The 20,681-nt window shown below is 39.8% G+C and overlaps 1 protein-coding gene across 1 annotated transcript in view; it reads right to left on the bottom strand.

The window, feature by feature from the left end:
* The window catches only part of LOC103598150 (stromal interaction molecule 1-like), a 109,243-nt gene that overhangs the window by 8,930 nt on the left and 79,632 nt on the right, over positions 1 to 20,681 (bottom strand). The window contains exons 5-10 of the mRNA XM_008582100.1: positions 13,625 to 13,802; positions 9,326 to 9,515; positions 8,662 to 8,740; positions 2,512 to 2,663; positions 1,974 to 2,120; positions 1,498 to 1,651 (exon numbers count right to left, since the gene is read on the bottom strand). Of these exons, the coding sequence (XP_008580322.1) occupies positions 1,498 to 1,651; positions 1,974 to 2,120; positions 2,512 to 2,663; positions 8,662 to 8,740; positions 9,326 to 9,515; positions 13,625 to 13,802 (900 nt within the window). The remainder of the gene's footprint in view (positions 1 to 1,497; positions 1,652 to 1,973; positions 2,121 to 2,511; positions 2,664 to 8,661; positions 8,741 to 9,325; positions 9,516 to 13,624; positions 13,803 to 20,681) is intronic.

The raw sequence follows: 20,681 nt of genomic DNA, 5'->3' as shown, positions 1-20,681 counted from the left end.
GAAAGTGCTTTAATTATTATTTTGTTACTCTAATAAAATGCCAAGCCTTGTTTTATTGCTTTAGCACTGCAGTGATCTGGCTACTTTGGAATATCAGTATTTGGAAATAGTAGTTTGAAGATGTTGGTTACAAGTTCAGGTGTTTGCCACTGGGCACTTACTGAGTCCACCTTCCTGGGGAGGCAAGCAAACTTCTCTTCAGGCAGGGTTCTTGTCAGGTGCCTCATTTCCCATAAAAGGATTTCAGTCCTACACCATTTAGGTTGACTGTTAAAAGAATTTGGCTCTGCCCTTAACCATAAGCAATAGGACACTCCAGGTACTTGTACAATAGCACAATGTTGAACTCATTGTCACTTTTTATTCTTATCAAACATTAAGTTGAGATACTGCTGCCCAATGGGTGTACCTACTATAGGGCATTATTAAAGCATGAAAAAACAAAAAATAGTGAAAGAAAATCCTTCAGAATAATTTTAGATTTAAATAGTTATTTTTTAAAAATCAAGTCTTGTTGGAATTTCTTTTACTTATTTTTTATAGTTACTTTTACTCTGATCTATGTGTGTGTGTGTGTGTGTTTCAGGGAAGAGAGAAGTAAGAAATGGGGAGTGCCACTATATAACCTTTTCAGAAGACCTCTGAAGGTCTTATGGAGCCCGGCTTGGGGTAAACAGATTAATGGAGGTCTGTCTCAAGTCTAAGAAATTTATCCATTTCATTCTTTTAGACACTGTACGATCTATCACCAATAGAGATCTGGTTTTTGAATATATCATTTGGGCACCAATATAAAGGCTTTTATCAATTGGAGTTACATAAGAAACATAACTGTGGAAGTTATGGCTATACTTGTATTTACTGTATCTATATTGAAGGTATATCGCTTAGTATAGATTCATCGGGTACACTTTATGAGAACTCATAGGAAACATGTGTTCTGATCTCAGAGCAATTTGTAATTCTCCATAGCAACTGGTTTATTTATCTGATGAATGGTATGAATCATGATAGTGCTCATGTTTTCTCCACTGCACTGGCTTTCCAAAAGACCAGAGCCAACTTACTAGCCCAACTCTGAATTTCTGCATGGGACATCAAGGTCATATAAGCCTACTTTATCCTTTCCTTCCTTGAATTTGAAAATCCATATATTAATTTTTCTAACTATAAATGTAATACATATTTTGTGAGAAAATTTAGAAAAACACATAAATGGATAAAAAAGAAAACATAAATCAGTATGTAATTTTGATGTATATTCTCAAATTATCTGTTTTCCTTAATTGCTTATTTTAATTTCTATTTTGTTTTGCATATTAAATATATTTTTGTAAGCTAGTCTAAATAACTTCCAAAACAAGGCAGAGTATATAGCATTCTAATTTCTGTAATTTATTGAGCAGAGTATTACAGAATGCTTTGTTCATTAGAAGAAAAATTATAATTTTTCTTTTTCATGAGTGTATATGTGAGGATCCAAAATACTATACTCACCTGTTGTAAGAGGAGTAAGGTCTGTGTAGTTGGCCCAACAGCCGCTAAATGGAATTGTCGTATTTCCACTAAGTCCACTGATTTGGTTATTACTGGAATCCTTTAATATGGCCTTCAAAGTCAGTGAAGTAATCCCAACTGAAACACAATTACCCTAAATATAAAAAATAGTAGATAATTTTTAAAATTGTTTTGTTTCCATCGTATTTTTAAAGATATGCAAAACTATTTTTAAAAATGCCTCATTACTAATTTAAAATATGCAGAGGCTCCTTATCCCACCCAAAGAGTTCATAGATAAGGGCAGAAAAGCAAGTTCGTTCAAAAGAAATGTTTTTAAAACAGTAAAGTTCAACTTCTAAGGGTGCCATCCACAGGCTGCCAGCACACCAGAATTAGTAAATTAGTAAATTCTCATCCTCCAGAGTTCATAGCTTACTTCCTTCACTTAAGTAAAATTTTGAGTTATAACTTACATCGGAATCTACTGCCTTTACTGAAGGCTGCTGAGAAAATGGCTGTCCTGGTTGTGCTGCCACCGGCTGAGTGATCACTGAGAGTGAGGACACAAAGGCTACATGATGAACAGGAAACGCAGACCTTTCAACTGGTTGGGCAGTCACCTGTGAATGGACGTGAGTAATGAAGTGGTTTTCACATAATAAACTTCATTCAACAGCAAGCTCATCTTAGCCAGGCTAAGTGTAATATATTCATTGTTTATTAAAAATATGTTCAAAATTATTACAATACCCCCTAGATCAAATTAATGAAGTACTGTTATAAATATTTAAAGCAAAGCACAGTTGAGACCAATGCACAATTTTTTAGAAAATACACTCCTTTTTTCAAACTTCTTTATTACCTTTCTAGTGATCACATAAAAAATAGACAATTAGAAAGACATGCCCTATAAAAACTACCTTGAAATGGAAAAAGAAAGCTGTAATAAGAAATAAGCAACAATATTTTAAATGGCTAAAATGCATTTTTTTCGTTGTTGCATTTTCTTACCTTAGTCCAGCCAGAATCACTTGGGCTGGGGATAGGACTGGTAATAGACATGGAAGAAATATTAAATCCAAAGATATTGCTTGTTTTTCCTAAAATGATAGCTTGACCCAGAATATCAACAATTTCCTGGAGTTGAGATAATTGCATCTGACCTACAGGGAAAGAGTATTATGACATCTGAATTATAACAGAAATGTGAGAACATGTGAGTTTTTTACTTTAGTTTTGTTTTTCATTGCTCCATCATGTTACAGAATTCTAAGGCTTTCTAATTGTATCTGAATTAAACATGACAAAATTATATTAATGAGGCTGGGAAAATAAAAAACTTGGTAGAATATGTTTTAAGCTGAAGCTGAAATTAAAGAAAAAACAAAGGTAGATAAAATAGATACAATAAAAATGAATGAAAATATAATGGTAAAAATAAATGTCTCTTAATACTTTCCATGTCATTCTTTGGTGAAGCACTATCACCTTTATCTCACACCATATACAAAAATCAACTTAAAATGGATTAAAGACTAAATGTAAGACCTGAAACTATGAAATTGCTAGAAAAAAAAAATAGGGAGACATCTCTGTGACACTGGTCTGTGCAATGATTTTTTGAATACAATACCAAAAGCACAGGCAACAAAAGCAAAAATAGACAAACAAGATTACATTAAACTAAAAAGCTTCTGCACAGCCAAGGAAACGATCAACAGAATGAAGAGACAACCTACAAAAAGGGAGAAAATATTTGCAAACTGTACATCTGTTAAGCTTCCAAACATTCAAATCATGTGTTCAGGAAGAGGAGGAGAAAAGAAAAGGTATGGAAAACCTATTTAATGAAATAATAATGGAAAACTTCCCAGGTATAGGGAGAGATATGGACTTTCAGATCTAGGAGGCTCAAAGATCCACAAACAGATTCAACCCAAAAAGATCCTTTCCACAACACATTATAGTCAAACTGGCAAAGGTCAAAAGGACAAAGAGAGAATATTAAAAGAAGCAAGAGAAAAGCATCAAGTCACCTGTAAGGAAGACCCTATCAGACAACAGCAGACTTCTCAACAGAGACTCTATAGGCCAGAAGAAAATAGGATGATATATTCAAAATACTAAAAGAAAAAAAAAAAAAACTGCCAGCCAAGAATACTGTACCAGCAAGGCTATCCTTCAGAAAATGAGGGAAATATAATGTATTTTCCAGACAAACAAAACTGCAGGAGTTCACCACCACACGACCAACCCTACAAGTAATCCTTAAGGAAGTCCTGCATTTGGAATCCAAAAAATGATAATCACTACCACGAATACACAAGAAAGAACAAAACCCACTGGTAGAACAAAAATGCAAATGAGCAAGAGAAAAAACCATCACAAAAATCCATAATGACAATGTAATAATGCCCCTGCTTTATTTCTGAGTTTAGTAATTTCAGTCTTCTCTCTTTTTTTCTAGATAAAGGCTGGCAAATTTTGTTGATCTTTTTAAAGAATCAACTTTCAGTTTTGTTGATTTTCTCCATTGATGAGTTTTGGGGGGCCAGGGGTGGAATGATGGAGTTTGGATGTGTTGTCCCCTCCAAAACACATGTGGAAATTTGATCTCCAATGTGGCTGTGTTGAAAACTGATTGAGTCATGGGAGCGGATCCCTCATGAATGGATTAATGTTCTCCCTGGGGGTGGGAGGAGTTATGAGTGAGTTCTCGCTCTATTAGTTCCTGCAAGACCTTGTTGTTTATAGGACCCTGGCACCTCCTCTCTTTCTCTCTCTCTTGCTTCCTCTCTCCGTGTGATCTGCTTGTACCCACCGGCTGCCTGCCACTTTCCGCCATGAGTAGAAGCAGCCTGAGGCCCACGCCAGATGCAGCGGTGTCCCAGAATCATAAGCCAAATAAACCTCTTTCCTTTATAAATTACCCAGTCTCAGGTATTTCTGTTATAGCAACACAAAACGGACTAAAACACCATCTCAAAGGAGTGAGTGAGTTCTCACTCTCAAGTGATTGGATGAATTACTGCAAGATCAGGTTATTATAATGTGAGGTCACCCCTTGTGTTTTGTCTCTTTTGCATGCGCCTGCTTACCACTCTCACACCCACACTACCACCATGTGATGCCATCTGCCATACTATGATGTAATAAGATGGCCCTCCCCAGATGCAGCCCCTTGACCTTAGATGTCGCAGTCTCCAGAACTGTAAGAAATAAATTTCTTTTCTTTATAAATTAGTCAGTCTGTGGTATTGTTACAGCAACAGCAAATGGACTAAGACACCACGTCTGAAAATTTATGATCAAGTTTTGCATTAAAAGCAATTGAAGAAATGGGACAAGCTAAGAAGTGGAGAAAGAATGCAGAAGGAAAAAAAGAAAATAAATGAATATAGATGGAAGCATGACAGTTGGGGAGGCACACAAAGGCACTGGCCTCCCAGACTCAAAAACTGCTTAATGAGAGTAATAATTACAAAATACAGAATGAGGGAGGGAATGGGCAGAGACACAGGGACAGACACATCTTTCCACACACAAGCAATAAATATCAGAGGGAGAAGACAACAACAGATGGGCAAGTCAGAGTTCACTGGTCCTATTCTTGTATTCTATGCTTGGGGCTCTCAACATAGTCACACACTGGACTCACATAGGGAACTTTAAAAGTACTGATTTCTGGACCCTAACCCAGAGATTCTGATTTCCTTGATCCAGGTGTTAGCCTGGGCATTGAAAGTTTTTAAAAGCTCTCCAAGTCATTCTAATATGCAGCCAAAGTTAATAACCACTGATCTATATGCTTTAAAGTGTTACCACCTGACTTCCACTTCCCATGGAACATGCCGGAGAAACTGTGACAAATGAGAGCTATACCAAGTCTTACTAAAACTACAACCCAGTTCCAGTGCAGCTCAGTTTCTGATTGGTTTGAGGTGATCAGCTCCTTACCCAATATATTTCACAGAAGAAAGGGGAAACCCTATAGCTGATGGAAGATAAAATCATATGGAGCCTCTATTATTATTTTTTTATACACACTGTCCAGCATTTAATAAAAATAAATTACTAGACATAAAAAGAAGCAGGAAAATATAACCAATAATCAAGTGGAAAAATAAACAGTCCCATAAATGATTCTGGTGTAAATCAGAAAAGGACTTTAAATAATTATGATTGATATGTTAAAGAAAATTCGAGAAAAGTAGACACAACAGATGAAAATTCTGAACTGGGAACTGGAATCTCTGAAAGAATAAGATGGAATATTCTAGAACTGAAAAATACCATTATCTGAGAGTAGGAACCCACCAGATGGGTTAAACAGCAAAATCTTCACAACAGAATGCAGGATTAAAGAACTCAAAGATAGCTCGATAGAAAATAACCAAACCAAAGCACAGAGAGAAAGAACAGACCTGAACATGAGAAATGTTAAATAAAATTAAAAGATCTAATGTAAATATTAGATTCTCAGAAGAAGAGGAGAAAATGGAACAGAAGCAATATTTTAAGAGATACATAAATGCTAAAAAGAATGTATATTCTGCAGTTGTTAGATAAAATGCTGCATATGTGTCAATGAGGTCAGATTTATTAATCATGTTTTAAAATTGTTTATATCCTTACTAATGTTTTGGGCTGCTTATTACTGGCAGAGGTGTATTAAAATATCTAACTTTGATTATGAATTTGTCTATTATCCTTTTAGTACATTCGACTTTTGTTTTTTATATATATGTGTGTATATGTATACTTATACATAATTTTTTTTTTTTTGAGGTGCACTTGGCCAGTAGGAGGACCCAAACCCATGACCTCAGTGTTAGAAGGCTGTGCTCTAACCAACTAAGCAGTGGCAGCCCCTTTTTTTTTCTTTATTTATTTTTAGACCATATTATTAGGTATATCCAAATTAAGGGTTGATACTGGCCAGCTGCCAAAAAAGAAAAAAAGAATAACAATAAATTAACATAAATTAAGGGTTATTTTATATTATCATTGAATTCACCCATTTATCATTATGAAATGTTCATTTTTGGTTCTAGCAATACATTTTGACCTAAAGTCTACTTTGTCTGATATTAATGTGGCTACCCCTACTTTGTTTTTATATTATTATTATTATTTGGTGGCTGGCTGGTGCAGGGATCCGGACCCTTGACCTTGGTGTTAGGACACCACGCTCTAACCAACTGAGCTAACCAGCCAGCCTCCCTGCTTTATTTTGCTTAGCCTTCATATCATATATTTTTTCTCATTCTTTTAATTTTTGGGGGGTCCTTATATTTAAAGTGTGTCTCTTGTAAACAGCATATAAAATTGGGCTTTGTTTTTTATTCAGTCTGAAAATCTTTGCCTTTTAATACAGTTTAGTCTTTATACACAAGCTAAGTCTCAACAAGTTTCAAGGACTAGAACAATACAGCATACATTCTCTGACCACATAGAAATTAAACTAGAAATCGATAATAGAAAGATAACTAGAAAAGTCCTCAAGTGTTTGAAAGTCAAGCAACATACTTCTAAATAACCATGGGCCAAAAAAGAAATCACAATGGAAATTAGAAAATGTTTTGAACTGAATGATAATGAAAATATGAAATCAAAACTTATTAAATACAGCTAAAGCAGTGCTGACATGGAAATGTATAGTTCTGTATATATATATTAGAAACAATTAGAGACTTAAAATCAATGACTTAATTTTCTGCCTCAAAAAGCTAGAAAAATAAGAGCAAATTAAAATTTTTTTTAAAAAAATACAAGACTTCTACACTGAAAATTACAAAACATTGCTAAGATAAATTTTAGAAGATCTAAATAGATTACAGGATAAACTATGCTATGTATTGAAAGAATTATTTTCGGGCCGGCCCGTGGCTCACTCGGGAGAGTGCGGTGCTGATAACACCAAAGCCCCGGGTTCAGATCCCACATAGGGATGGCCGGTTCGCTCACTGGCTGAGCGTGGTGCTGACAACACCAAGTCAAGGGTTAAGATCCCCTTACCGGTCATCTTTAAAAAAAAAAAAAAAAAGAAAGAATTATTTTCATTAAAAATGTCAATTTCCGGGCCAGCCCATGGCTCACTCGGTAGAGTGCGGTGCAGATAACACCAAGGCCGTGGGTTCGGATCCCATATAGGGATGGCCGTTTTGCTCACTGGCTGAGCGTGGTGCTGACAACACCAAGCCAGGGGTTGAGATCCCCTTACTGGTCATCTTTTTTTTAAAAAAAAAGTCAATTTCCCCCACATTGACCTATAGATTCAATGCAAACCCAATCAAAATCCCAGCAGGCTTATTCTAGAGGCAGGGCAAGTAGCAGAATGACAACTTAATATGGACATGCAAAGGTCCTTGAATAGTCAAGGCCATCTTGAGGAAGAAAACACCTGGAGAACTTAACACTTCCAGACATCAGGACTTATCCTAACAAGACAATGCAGTGCAAGGACAGACAGACGATAGAACAGAATAGAAATTACTAAATGATCACCTTATAAATACCTACTTGGGAAAAAAGATCCTTGACCTTATACCTCATATCATACACAAAAATTAATTTGAAATAAACCACACCCCTAAATGTGAAAAGTCTAACAATAAAGGTTCTAGAAGAAAATTTAGGAAAATATCTTGGGGTTAAGGAAAGATTTCTTAAAAGGAAACAAAAGGTACCAACCATTAAAAATTGATAAAATTGGACTTCATTAAAATCAAGAACTGCTGTTTATCAAAAGACAATATTAAGAGAATAAAAAAGCAAGCCACAGACTGAGAGAAAATATGTACAATATATGTGTATATGTATTGACAAACAGACTCACAAACAGAATATATAAAGAACTCTTACAAATCCATAAGAAAAAGACAACCCAATTTTTAAAATAAGAAGAGATTCCCAAATCAAATGACCAATAAATTTATGAAAAGGTGTCCAGTAATATTATAGAAATGAAAATTAAAATCACAATGATATACCACTATATATCTACCAGAATGTCTAAATTTAAAATACCTAAAAATACCAAGGTTGTAGATCAACTAAAATTCTCATACATTGCTGCTGGCTGTATAAATTGACACAACCATTTTGGAAAACTGTTTAGCAGTTTCTAATAAAGCTAAATATATAAATGCTCTATTATACATCCAGCAGAAATAGTGCTTATGCCCATCATTGCCATGTTCTTCATAAAAGCCAAACAAATTGCAAGCAACCCAAATGTCTATCAACAGGAGAATGGATAAATAAGTTATAGTATACTCATACAGCAGATTATTACTAGGTAATGAAAGTAAACCAACTATCACTACATGCAACATGGATGACTCTCACAGACATAATGTTAAATGAAAGAAACCAAACACACAAGAGCACATACTGTATAATGTCATTTATATGAAGTTCAAAATCAGGCAATACCATGGTTTATCTTTTGGATAAAGTATTGACTAGAGGGGCAAAAGTGAGCTCTCTGGGCTGCTGAAAAGGTTCTGTATCTTGATGTGGTGCTGGTTACAAAGGTATGTGCATATATAAAAGCTTGCTAGCTGTATACTTATGATTTGTATACTTTATGTAAATACCTCAAAAAAAAAGGAACAAAATAACTGCTATCATCTGTTATCCACTGCTCTTTAAAAATCATGGTGAGCATTTTTTGCAACTTTTCCACTAGTCTTATTGGTAAAGTCTAGTGACTCTATAAGATAGTTTTTGAGCCATAATTCAAAGTCCTTACACATGAAATTTTCCATCCAGACCCTGGTAACACACCCTTTACCCACCCTCAGTGTGTCCAGGAATTTGCAGAATCTCCTACCTGCTCCAACTCCTCCTCAGCATATTTTTGGCGGCTCCGCTCATTCTCAGTACCCTCCCGCAGCTCCTTCAGCCGCTGGGCTTCCTGCTTGGCAAGGTTGATCTCATCGCGCAGCTTCTTCTCCAGATGGACCTTCTCCACTTCCACTGTGCGGTGCTCCTCCTGGGCCTTGTGCAGCCTGGGGGACAATGCAGAGTACTAGAGGAGGCCAGGGAAGGGGGTGCCAGCCAACATGCCATGAGTCATGGCACTGAAGAGGGAAATGAAAGCTCCAGCTCTCGGCATATAGTCTCCCTACTCTACAGACTGACTGGCTGTGAGCTAGCTCTGGGCCAAAAGAAACCATAGTCATTACCCTAATTTCTATGTTGGCCCTCATTTTGCTGCCAGTAATCAAGGCTATGAAGCCAGGTTCTCAAGTTTCTGAATCCCTCCTCACATATTAAAATCACAACAACTACCAGTGTACAAGATATTTCACATTTGTCCTCCTGGAAGATAATGATATATTAGTATCATTATCAGCTTGGTACAAATGTACATACAAAGGCTTAGAAAGGGGAAGTAACTTGCAGGAAGAACTGGGACTATAATTCTAATCTGTATGAATGCAAATCTCATAATTATTCTCCTTACATCAGGGTATCTGGAAGATTCAATAAATGTAGATCATAATGCAAGCTAAACAAAGATCCAGGGAAAACTCAAAGGGCTCATAATATGATTGGGGTGGTGGTAGGGGGCAGGCTTAAGGAAGATGAGAAAGGAACTATTGAGGCCTCTTGAACTCCTAAGTACTTGTTCCCAGACCACAGAAAAATGAAAATCTAGGAAAAAATGAAATTCATAGGAGAGCCCCCTGCTGCCTCCAGGCCCTAAGTTCTTAAGTATATTCCATAGTGGATAAGATCTCAAGGGCATCAATTATAAAGAAAATCTACCCTTGCACCTATCCACACATTCCCTCTGCTCAATGACAAAATCTTCCATCATCTAAGCAAGCCTCATTCCTCCCTCCCTTCTTTCCTCCACATATCTATCTATGTTAACCCATTTATTCAATCACCTATTCATCCATTCATTCACCAAGTTCTATCAAGTGCCTACTAAATGCTGAGTCCCATGCAAACTCCTAAATATATGGAAATAAACCAGAAAACTGTCCCTGCCACTGAGGAGCTTATGATCTAACCCGACAAAGACAAGTAAACAGAAAACTGTATACAGTGTGATGAGTTCTATAATGAAGAAGATATTTAAGGTGTTAGGTGAGCCCAAAGGATGGAATAATCAACTCTGCCTAAAAGGAGTCAGGAAAGGGGAGGCCTGGGCTAGACCCAGAAGAAAGAATTTGCAAGTCCCTTTGGAAGAGGGAAAGGATTTACATACTGTCAGTTCTTCCTACCTTAGTAGGAACCACCACGTTACCAGGGAACCAGGATAGGAGGGGAAAAGGATGATGAAGGAGAGACTTGAGGTATAGAAAAGAAAAGGATCCACAGACAAATGCACTGACCGCTGTTAATTAAGGAGATGAAACTGAAGAGGCAGAAACAGAACTCAGCCTCTGAAAAACCCCACGTCCAGAGTTGTCAGTGAATAAAGCCTCAAAAGATGTGGTGAGACAACCAGGGAGAAAAGAGGAAGAAATGTTAGGCTGCAAGCTTCCTACAGACAAACTGCAGTCTTCTGCCTACTTTGCCACTATAGAGAAAGGGAGCTGAAGCTCCTTGAGATGAACACGAGATGGCACTACATGCATAGCTAAAAATAAATAAGGCACCATTTCCTGCCCATATCTCCTTCCTTTGCTGAATATCCTTCTTTACTCTACTCTTCCATGACCTAACTGCATGAATTACACCATTAGGGATTCAATTCTTCATGAAATATTGTCCTCTCTAAAAGCAGCCTCTCCAGAAAAGCCAATACTATGATATGTCTGTCCTCTCCCTATTAACCGGGAGCTCCTTTAGAGTAGAACTGAGCCTGATCCTCTTTAATAGTCCCAGTAGGGTCTAGTAGAGCTGGAGATCAATAAATATTGTTGGGTTCAGAAACTAGCAAATAAATGTATGATCAAGTACTGCCCCACTCCAAGGCAACAATCAAGTAGCATTTCAAGTAAGAAAATTAGGCAACCTGATTCCAAGTCCTGGCTCCAAGCAGTTGTGTGATTACGGATAACTTTTGCCTGTTAATTTACTTTACAGTAAAATGGGAATCAAAATTCCTGCCAGGCTCAAAAAATTATCTTGAAACCCAGTGAAATCCCAACTGAAATATGTAGCATTATATTTATTTACACAGGGCTAGCAGGTTAGCTCAGTTGGTTAGAGCACTGCCTTGTAACACTAAGGTCAAGGATTCGGATCCCTGTATTGGCCAGCTACCAAAGAAATAAACAAATCAATATTTACACAAAATATCAGGAACTCTGCAAATGAAGCTCTGTGGTGGCTGGCTGGCAGTGCAGGCCTGTTAAAGTAAGGAAGGACAAGGCACATGTGTTCTGTGGACACCATAAGAGGAGGATATGTGTATGCATGTGTGCAAGCCTGTCTGGGGGGATGTGTCTGTCTTTTTCTAAGTGCCATGGTGGTCACTTAGCTCTGGAGGCCTTGGGGAGCAGGGAGGGCTGGGAGCTTAGTTTTATCCCCAAACTTGGAATGTCTCTTGCCTAGATTCTTTTGCCTTTGGAATGAAAACAGTGCATGTTTTTCAGACAAATCAAGTACGCGGAACGCTCGGACAGCAGCAGTTAGCCCCTAGTTGGCAAAGGGCCCAGAACATGGGGCCCAGCAGAGTAGCCAGGAATCAGCTTAGAGATCAGACCCCTCTTACGCCCTAGAACCCCACTCCATAGAAATGATTCTGGTAAGGTTGTTGCCTCATTAAAGGCAGTACCCTGGAGGTGTCAAAATTCCTAGTTTACTGATACGTGACCCTCAGCAAAGCACTTTCTCTCTCCGAGCCTTCATTTCCTTAACTCTACAATAGGGAAAATAATAGTAACTACCACAAAAAATTATGGTAATTAAAAGCAATAAAGCATTTAAATATTGAATAATACTGGCTCATTCGAAATTCTTTCCCCACTCCACCAAAGAAAATAATATGTATCACTTAAAAATAAGAAAAAATACCAGGCTTTATTTCCTTTTACATAGATTCCTGTAAAGACTTCCCAATTCAAGTCCCTTGACCACCCAGAATCATTTTCTAAAAGACAGTCCTGAAGTAGGTTTCTTCCCTTCTCAAAACAAAAACAAAAACAAAAAACAACCAAAAAACCTGACTCTCGATCCCCTTTTGCATCCTACTAAACTTCTCCACATATGTCTTAAGGTCCCAGGGAGCTGGCCCCACCCTATACACTCAATCTTAACTCCCAAGACCCCCAACCCATCTTTCAAGGCCACCTCCTAAGAGTCCCACATCCACTCATCTCCTGCCTCTGCCCTTCTAGTCCTTAGAGTTGTAATCTCATAAGTTGGCACTGAGTCTGCATTAAGTGTGTGCTCACTGCTGCTTCTTATGTATGAGTTTTGTTGGCCCAGGAGCAGAGATTTCCTTACAACTGCCAGCACAGACCCAGTTCCTAAATGTCAGGAAGTATATAGATTGACTGACTAACTGACTGACCGGCACCCTCTTTGCTCAGCTAAATCTTCTGCCATAGTTTTAACTGTCTTATTTCAACAAATTCTCAGACTATCAGAGTTACAAGTGTTCTCCTAGGAGAGCTTAGTGTTCTCCTAGTTCTACCACTTCATATTACCAATGAGGAAATAAGTTCTGGAAAGAAAAGAGATTTACCCAAAGTCAAACAACAAGTCAGTACTTATGAGATTTAGACTCCATACAAGATAGAACTAAGGGGAGTAGGAAGAAAGGTTCCTGAGGTTTCTTTAAGGAACAGTAAATAACAGTTAATTATATCTATTTATAAGCTAAGGGAAGAGTCCAGAGGTAGGACCAAGGATAGAATGACCCCTAACAAGCGATCCAACCACATAAGCTGAAGACCTCTGACGGGCACACATTTCTCCCTCTGAATCTCAGAGAAAGAAAAGATAGAAACAAGCTTCTCCCCAGGAGGAATAACTGCCCAGGGCAACTGGAATGGTAGAAACCTAGGCTCCCAGCCGTTTTGGAAAGATGACACAGCCTGGGCAGCCATGTCAACATGATCTCAGAGGCCAGGTGGCCAACAATCCAGGTAGAAATAGAAATCTCCCAAGAGCTGGCAGCACTAGGGCTGGGGGGGAAGGGGCAGAGCCTTACCTTTCCTGAAGGTCATGCAGACTCTGCTCAGCTCGTTGTAACCCTTCCAAATCCTTCATCATCTTCTTCATGTGCTCTTTGGAGTAACGGTTCTGGATATAGGCAAACCAGCAGCCGCCCACACCAATAACAATAGACACCACCAGCATGAAGTCCTTGAGGTGATTATGGCGGGTCACTGCCAGAGAAGGGAAGGCATGGTGAGTCAAGGTGCCCACTATACACTTAGCCTGGCAGACACCACTGCAACCCCTCCTCTATGAAGCCTTCCCTGAGACACACTCTTCCCACACTATTATATTAAGCTCTGTGCCTCTCTCTCCACTAGTCTAGGCTTACTTTGGAAAGGATGAGAGGATTTAGAGCAATACAGGAAGCTTATTAAATTACATTTCCCTAAGATGCAATGAAAAGGAGAGAACCAGTACCTTCTCAATACATCCCACACATCTCTGGGCTGGAATAAGCCCATGTGACCAGATGCAGTGGCTTCGGTCCTACAGGGTAGGCAAATCTAAGTGCTACAATAGGTAAAAGGAGATGGCTGATATAAAGGGTATAAAGCAAATGTCACAGAGCTGAGGCCTGGCTATAGGACTGAAATTACTGCAGGATCTGGTTCTTCTGGACTACTAGGCCATTCTAGGCACAAGCTCCAAAGCCCAGATCAGGTAAAGGTCTGGAAGTCTTGATCTATAGAGAGCATTTCTAGGCTGTGGCTCAATCCAGAGACCAAGTAGAACAGGAATAGCATCAAGAGTTTGGTATACCTGAGACATTATACATGCCAGGAATTGAGGGGCAGATCTACCTCCAGAGAATGCCTGGCAGCTATTTAGTGAAGCACCAGGGCCCCAGCCATCAGCTGGAGTTCAAAGCAGTGCCCAATCTCCTGAGCAAAATTTAAATGCTAAAGAAGGAATGACACTAGAGGATAAAAGCAAAAGACACATTTTAAGAACTTAGCCAATCAGGATAGGGGCACTCATGGAGCCCGACATTGCGTCCAGCATACCAGAACTGCACCACAGCCCAGGAGACTTGAAAGAAATGTCATAAGTAGAAGAGGGATGCTGCTGTAGCTTCTCTCTGGGTTGTTCCTTGTGCTCAGAGGAGCTCCAGATGTGGGAGTCAGGGGAAAGAAGAGAAAAGTCAGGGCTAATGAACCTCTTTGCACAGCAGATTGCCCTCAGGTAGAGAAGAAGGAGGTAGGACTGGCAGAATCTCAGTGCCTGGTAAGGACAAGGGACTGATGGAAATCCAAAAGGACCCAGGTAGAGCCACCAAGTTGGGAGAGGGTCTACACACTAGGGAAAGACATATGTAGCTAGAAACTGTATAGAGCTGAGGCCCACAGTTTGACAAAAAGGGTTATAGTCATAGCTCCTCATTGAAAGGCTGAGCAGCAGGACATGAAGATGGTAATGGGATCAAAGACAGATTAGCACATCCTATTCCCATCCAAGGAAGAGGATATTTGAGGCCCAGGATGGTAGCCATGTCCTTTAAAATTTATTCCATGCCCTCGGAAAGAAAACTGAGGGTCATCTAGTGGCCATCCCCAAGCTTGCAGGCAGGCCTATACTCCTAGCCATACTCAAGTCCTCACTCTCCTGTCCTTCAGGTCCCAAGAGGAAACATATCTGCAGCACAGTGAGTTGCCTTTCTTTTTGGGACACATCTGCCTCCTCTACAGTCTCTACCAGAGCTTGAGGACTCTTTGTCTCCCTGTTTGTCAAGGACTTTTTTTTTTTTACCTTATTTTATTTTATTTTACTTCTCAATATACATTGTAGATGATTTTCATGCCCCTTTACCCATTCCTCTCCTCCCCACATCACCACCCCCCATCATATCTGTTCACTTGACTTAAATAGTTCAAGGAATTTTTATGGTTATTCTGTCTTCTTCCCCTCCCCCCCTTGATTTGTCAAGGACTTTTTTTTTTACCTTATTTTATTTTATTTTACTTCTCAATATACATTGTAGATGATTTTCATGCCCCTTTACCCATTCCTCTCCTCCCCACATCACTACCCCCCATCATATCTGTTCACTTGACTTAAATAGTTCAAGGAATTTTTATGGTTATTCTGTCTTCTTCCCCTCCCCCCCTTGATTTGTCAAGGACTTTGAATCTTGGTTTCGCAGAGTTTCTAAACTCCAACATTGCCTTTACATTCTTACCAAAACTCAAAGGTACCCTTGTTCAAACAAGACTCCATGCAATGAGCACCCTTTCCCTATTACTTCCAACACTTCAAAGTTCTTAAGCACATGCTGATTGGGCCTAGCTGTTTTATTTGGTCCCTTATCCTACCTGTCCAGATCAATTTGGAACCAGATTCTATTATTTTTCCCAGCTCATATTATCATCCAAGTCATGAATAAAAATACTGAATGACCAGGACTACAGACAGGATCTAACGGTCACCCCCTACCTCTAAGGTAATACTGTTCCACCTATCGGTATCCTGTGAATTTCTTCAACGAGTTTTGATTCTACTTAAATGTACAAGCATCTACCCCATCCATCTCTCTGCCTTGTCAAATGCATAGCTGAAGTCCAGATATACTGCCTGCCACATTCCATAAGCTACCAAGGTTGGTGGGAAAAAGATGAGTCTAATCCGGCTGATTTGCTTTTTACGGCTCCTAGTGATCATTACTTGCCTGTATATCAGTGCTCAGCACAGCATCAACTAGCATACAGAAGTCAATCAATAAATCTTTGTGGGACTGAATCTTTACTAATAAACCTCAGGTGTGACAATATCTTCCTCCCCTTAATCCACATAAGAAAGGAAGGGAAATAGAGAAAATATAAAATGTATCAGGCATTTATATTTATAATCTCTAATCATCACAACTACTCTACAACGTACAGTATTAGTATTCCAACTCTATAGATCAGGAAACTGAGGCTCCATGAGAACACTGACTTGCTGGAGTTCAAAAAAGTGATAGAGCTGTGTTCAAATCCAGATTTGCCTGACTGTATTGTCTTTCCATTACACCACACTCCTTCACTACAACTATCACACTCATGCAGCAAGTATAGTTTCTGCTTTGTTACAGGCAAACATCTCTCACCATGGAGATGTATATATTACCTTGTCCTGGCTTGAGTGTGACTCTAAGAGTTCCAAGGCCTGAGTTTTCCCCCAAACAATATCCTGGGAGCTGACTGTGGCATTACCATCAGGGCAGTGAAGACCTAAAGGCCAATGGCCAGGCCTTAAGTTTAAATATAAGGCCTCATGTAGAGAAATTCTTAAGCCATCAAAGGAAGCATCCTGTACTAAGTATTAGGAAGCATAGGTTCTATACTGCCCCTTCCCCAATTTGTTATGAAATTCATTTCCCCTATCTGGACTTCAGCTTCCTCAGCTGTAAAATGCATTATCACAGAATTGCTGAAGAGATTGAATGCATGGGTGTAAATCACAGTGCTTTAAGGTATGCTGGAAATATTGAGATGGACATATCCAGGGGGAAATCAAGATATGGATGTGGAGTTTGAGGAAGAGGAAGGAACAGGAGAAGCAGATGTAAGAATTTTCAGGACCTTTCAGTGGTGCCCTGGGCTGAACTGCATACCCCTAAAGGAATATATGAATCATTATGTAGAAAAAGAGAAGAAAATAGGTAAGTCAAGAGTCTAGTCTATGCCTTAAGTAATCATGTACTTCTTTCCACCATAATCCCATTCCCATTCTTCAATTCCTACCATCTTCCCAGCCTACCACAGTCCACAGAAATCCTTCCAATCCTTCTCTGAACTAGGATTCCCTGATCAACACATTCTTCAGACAGATAAAACATGGGTTATCTCTTACTATCCCAGGAACTGCCTTGTGTGTTTTTTAACTTTCATGCAAGTCACTTCTGATAGTCTGTGAGTTCCACAGGGCCGGGGCATAAGACTTATTTATCTCTGTAGCCCCACACTTAGCATAGGGTCTGACCAGAGCAGGTACTCAGCAAAGGTGGAAAGGAGAGAAAAAGGGAAGAATAAAGGGAAATTTTAGATGGAAAGGGGAGGGGGGTAAAATACAAAGTGCATGTAGAAGGCAAATACCAGCTCCTGGGGACAAGAAAAGTGCAGCCAGTTGTACTGCATAGCCCCTACACAAACTCAGCTCTCAAATCCATCTAATACCCAGTAAACACTGCCAGGGAGGTTTCGGGAAAACAGATGTGGCTGGGTAGGTGAACAGAGTTAACCCACGGGACCTGGCTGGGACCTAGGGAATCAGAGGATGGCAGAATTCCCAGCCTGAATGCTGCAAACAGATTTTAGCAAAATGAGACCAACTTTTAACACCATCAGACTTGAGGCAGGAAAGATGGGTATAAACAAGTGAGATACTGACAATATTAAAAGAGTCAGGGGTAATGATGAGAATTTTCAGCGTACCAGTTAAAACTGAGAAAGTGAGCCTCCAATCATTATCACCTTCTGGAATCCCCTCCCCGATCTATTCTCTCCACTCTCTCCACTGCCCACAATATACTGGCAGATATAGATATTTACCTCTCACCACCAAAATATGTGTTTGGAATTTCTTTTGTCATTTATACAGTTCTGTGCTGGGGTGTCTGTTTAATCTGTAAGAGCTACTCCTGGGCCCTCCTCTCTTCTCTTTAGAGCCCAACAAATGCTTTAGCTGCCTCAACTATCTAGAGATATTCCATAGGTAGCACTTCTCCCCCAAACCAAGCTGGGACAAATTCTTCTCCCAAATCCTCTCACTCCTATAGTCTGAAGAGGCCCAGCCTCTTTCTGTATAATATAGCATACATCTCCTAATACCTATTCTTTGCTGTATCTTAAGCTGAGTGTTGATGACAGATAGATAAAGCTGTCTCTGCCCTCGAGAAGTTCCCAGCTTAAAAGATAAAAGACAGGGAAACAGAGTGTTGTAAAGAAGGCAGGTAAAAAGGGCTATGGGTTCCCAGAGGAGAATAAAAGGAAAGTGTTGAGTATGCCTGAGAAGAGGCTGGAAAAGCATCTTGAAGGCTTAAAGGGTGAGGTGGAGCATAACAGAAAGGAGAGAGAGGGTAAGGATACAGCTACAGAGACCACAGAAAGCTTTGCCAGAGAGACAGCCATCCTGCTCACTGGGGACTTTTCTCTATTATCCGAGCCACAGAAGAATGAAGATAAGACATAGTCTTTTCCTCTCCACAACTTCCCCCAAACCAAATAATTACTCTGCAGGCCTCTCTCTGCACCCTTCTTGATATTCCTGCTAAAAGCACAAAGGGCACACTAGCCCCTAGCCCAGGACTAAGCACACAGCAGGCAACACTAAAAATAGTAGCTACAACTTATTTAGGAGAAATTGAGGCACAGAGAAGCTTAGAAAGGTGCCCAAGGTCACAAAGCTACTGAGTGATAGAGCCAGTCTGCTTGATTTCAAAGCTAGAACTCATTTGTAATATATCTTGTTTCCTCTAACAGAAGTGGAAAGAAAGATAATATAATAGAAAAAAGCACTGGAATATAGTTAAAGACCTAGGTTTGAGTCATGGCTCTGCCACTTAATAGCTGAATGGCCTCTAAAAATTCACATCATCTCTCTGAGCCTCAATTGTTCTGAGAAATTATCTGTAAAGAAGACAAAGTCCCTTCAATTAACAGTCTGCTGCCATGGTGAGATATTAGCTCAGGCCTTAAATTGAACACTGCCCTTCCCTGGGTCTTTGTTTCTCAGAGCACACCTAACCTGACAACTGGCACTGTTCAGAGAGCCCCACCCAGATGTGCCTGCAAGCCTACAGCCAACTCTGTAGGGTAAAGGGCTATATGCTACTCTGTGGCCTCACTGAGAGCACTAAGCATGCCTTCTACCATCAGAAAATGGACTTGGGCCGGCCCGGTGGCGCACTCGGTAGAGTGCGGCGCTTGGGAGTGCGGCGGCGCTCCCGCTGAGGGTTCGGATCCCATATAGAGACAGATCCGCTCACTGGTTGAGCGCGGTGCAGGCGCGACACCAAGGGTTGCGATCCCGTTGCCAGTCGAGGTACGGGCGTGACACCGAGGGTTGTGATCCCGTTACCAGTCATGAAAAAAGACAAAAAGGAAAAAAAAGAAAATGGACTTGAGGTAGACCTGTACTGAGTCAATCTGATCCTCCTTCCCCTTTTCCAAGCTCTGAGGCTTCTGTGGGCAGATGGCACTTGTTCCCTCATCAGAATCTCTGGGCTACTACATGACAAACCTTTCATTTGACATTTTTCAAGCCTCAGACCAATGGCAGGATTTTCATTATGGCTGGGAAAGTGGTCATGGCTGGCGGTTGTAACTGGCCTAGGTTCTCTGGGGTGTTTGGCTGCTACATTGCTTATGGTGAGGCCTGAGTACCCTGTGCCCACTCAGCCTTAAGAGCTCACCCTAGGGCTGGCCAGTCAGCTCAGTTGGTTAGGGCATTGTGTCATAACACCAAGGTAAGGGCTCAGATCCCTATGCCAGCCAGCTGCAAAACAACAACAACAACAACAAAACTCACCCTAGGTTCAAAACATAGGTATCACTCTAAGTCCTGAATACCTGTTTTCACTTCTTTGGATATATACCTAGGCATGGAATTGCTAGGATATATGTTAACCTCTACATTTAATTTTTGAGAAAAACCACCAGACTGTTCAGACTGTTTTCTACAATAATTGGACCATTTTATATTCTCACCAGCAATGTATAAATGTTCCAATTTCTCCACACTCTCACCAATACTTGTTATTTTCTTTTTCTTTCTTTCTTTTTTTTTTTTTTTTTCTTTTTGTGGCTGGCCAGTAAGGGGATCTGAATCCATGACCTTAGTGTTATAAGGCTGTGCTCTAGTCAACTGAGCTAACTGGCCAGCCTTACTTCTTTTTTTTTTTTTTGGGGGGGGGGGGGGGCCGGCGGGGGGCCAGGAAAGGGGACCAAACCTATGACCTTGGGGTTTTTAGATTTTTCTCTAACAAAATGAGCTAACCAAACAGCCGTATTTTCCATTTTAAAAAAACTATTATTATTATAGCTATCCTAGCCAGTTTGAAGTATATTCTT

The sequence above is a fragment of the Galeopterus variegatus genome, unplaced genomic scaffold (assembly GCF_000696425.1).
Source record: "Galeopterus variegatus unplaced genomic scaffold, G_variegatus-3.0.2 Scaffold2519, whole genome shotgun sequence".
Lineage (NCBI taxonomy): Eukaryota > Metazoa > Chordata > Mammalia > Dermoptera > Cynocephalidae > Galeopterus > Galeopterus variegatus.
The sequence above is the reverse complement of the archived record's forward strand: the minus strand, read 5'-3'. Positions and strand labels throughout refer to the sequence as shown.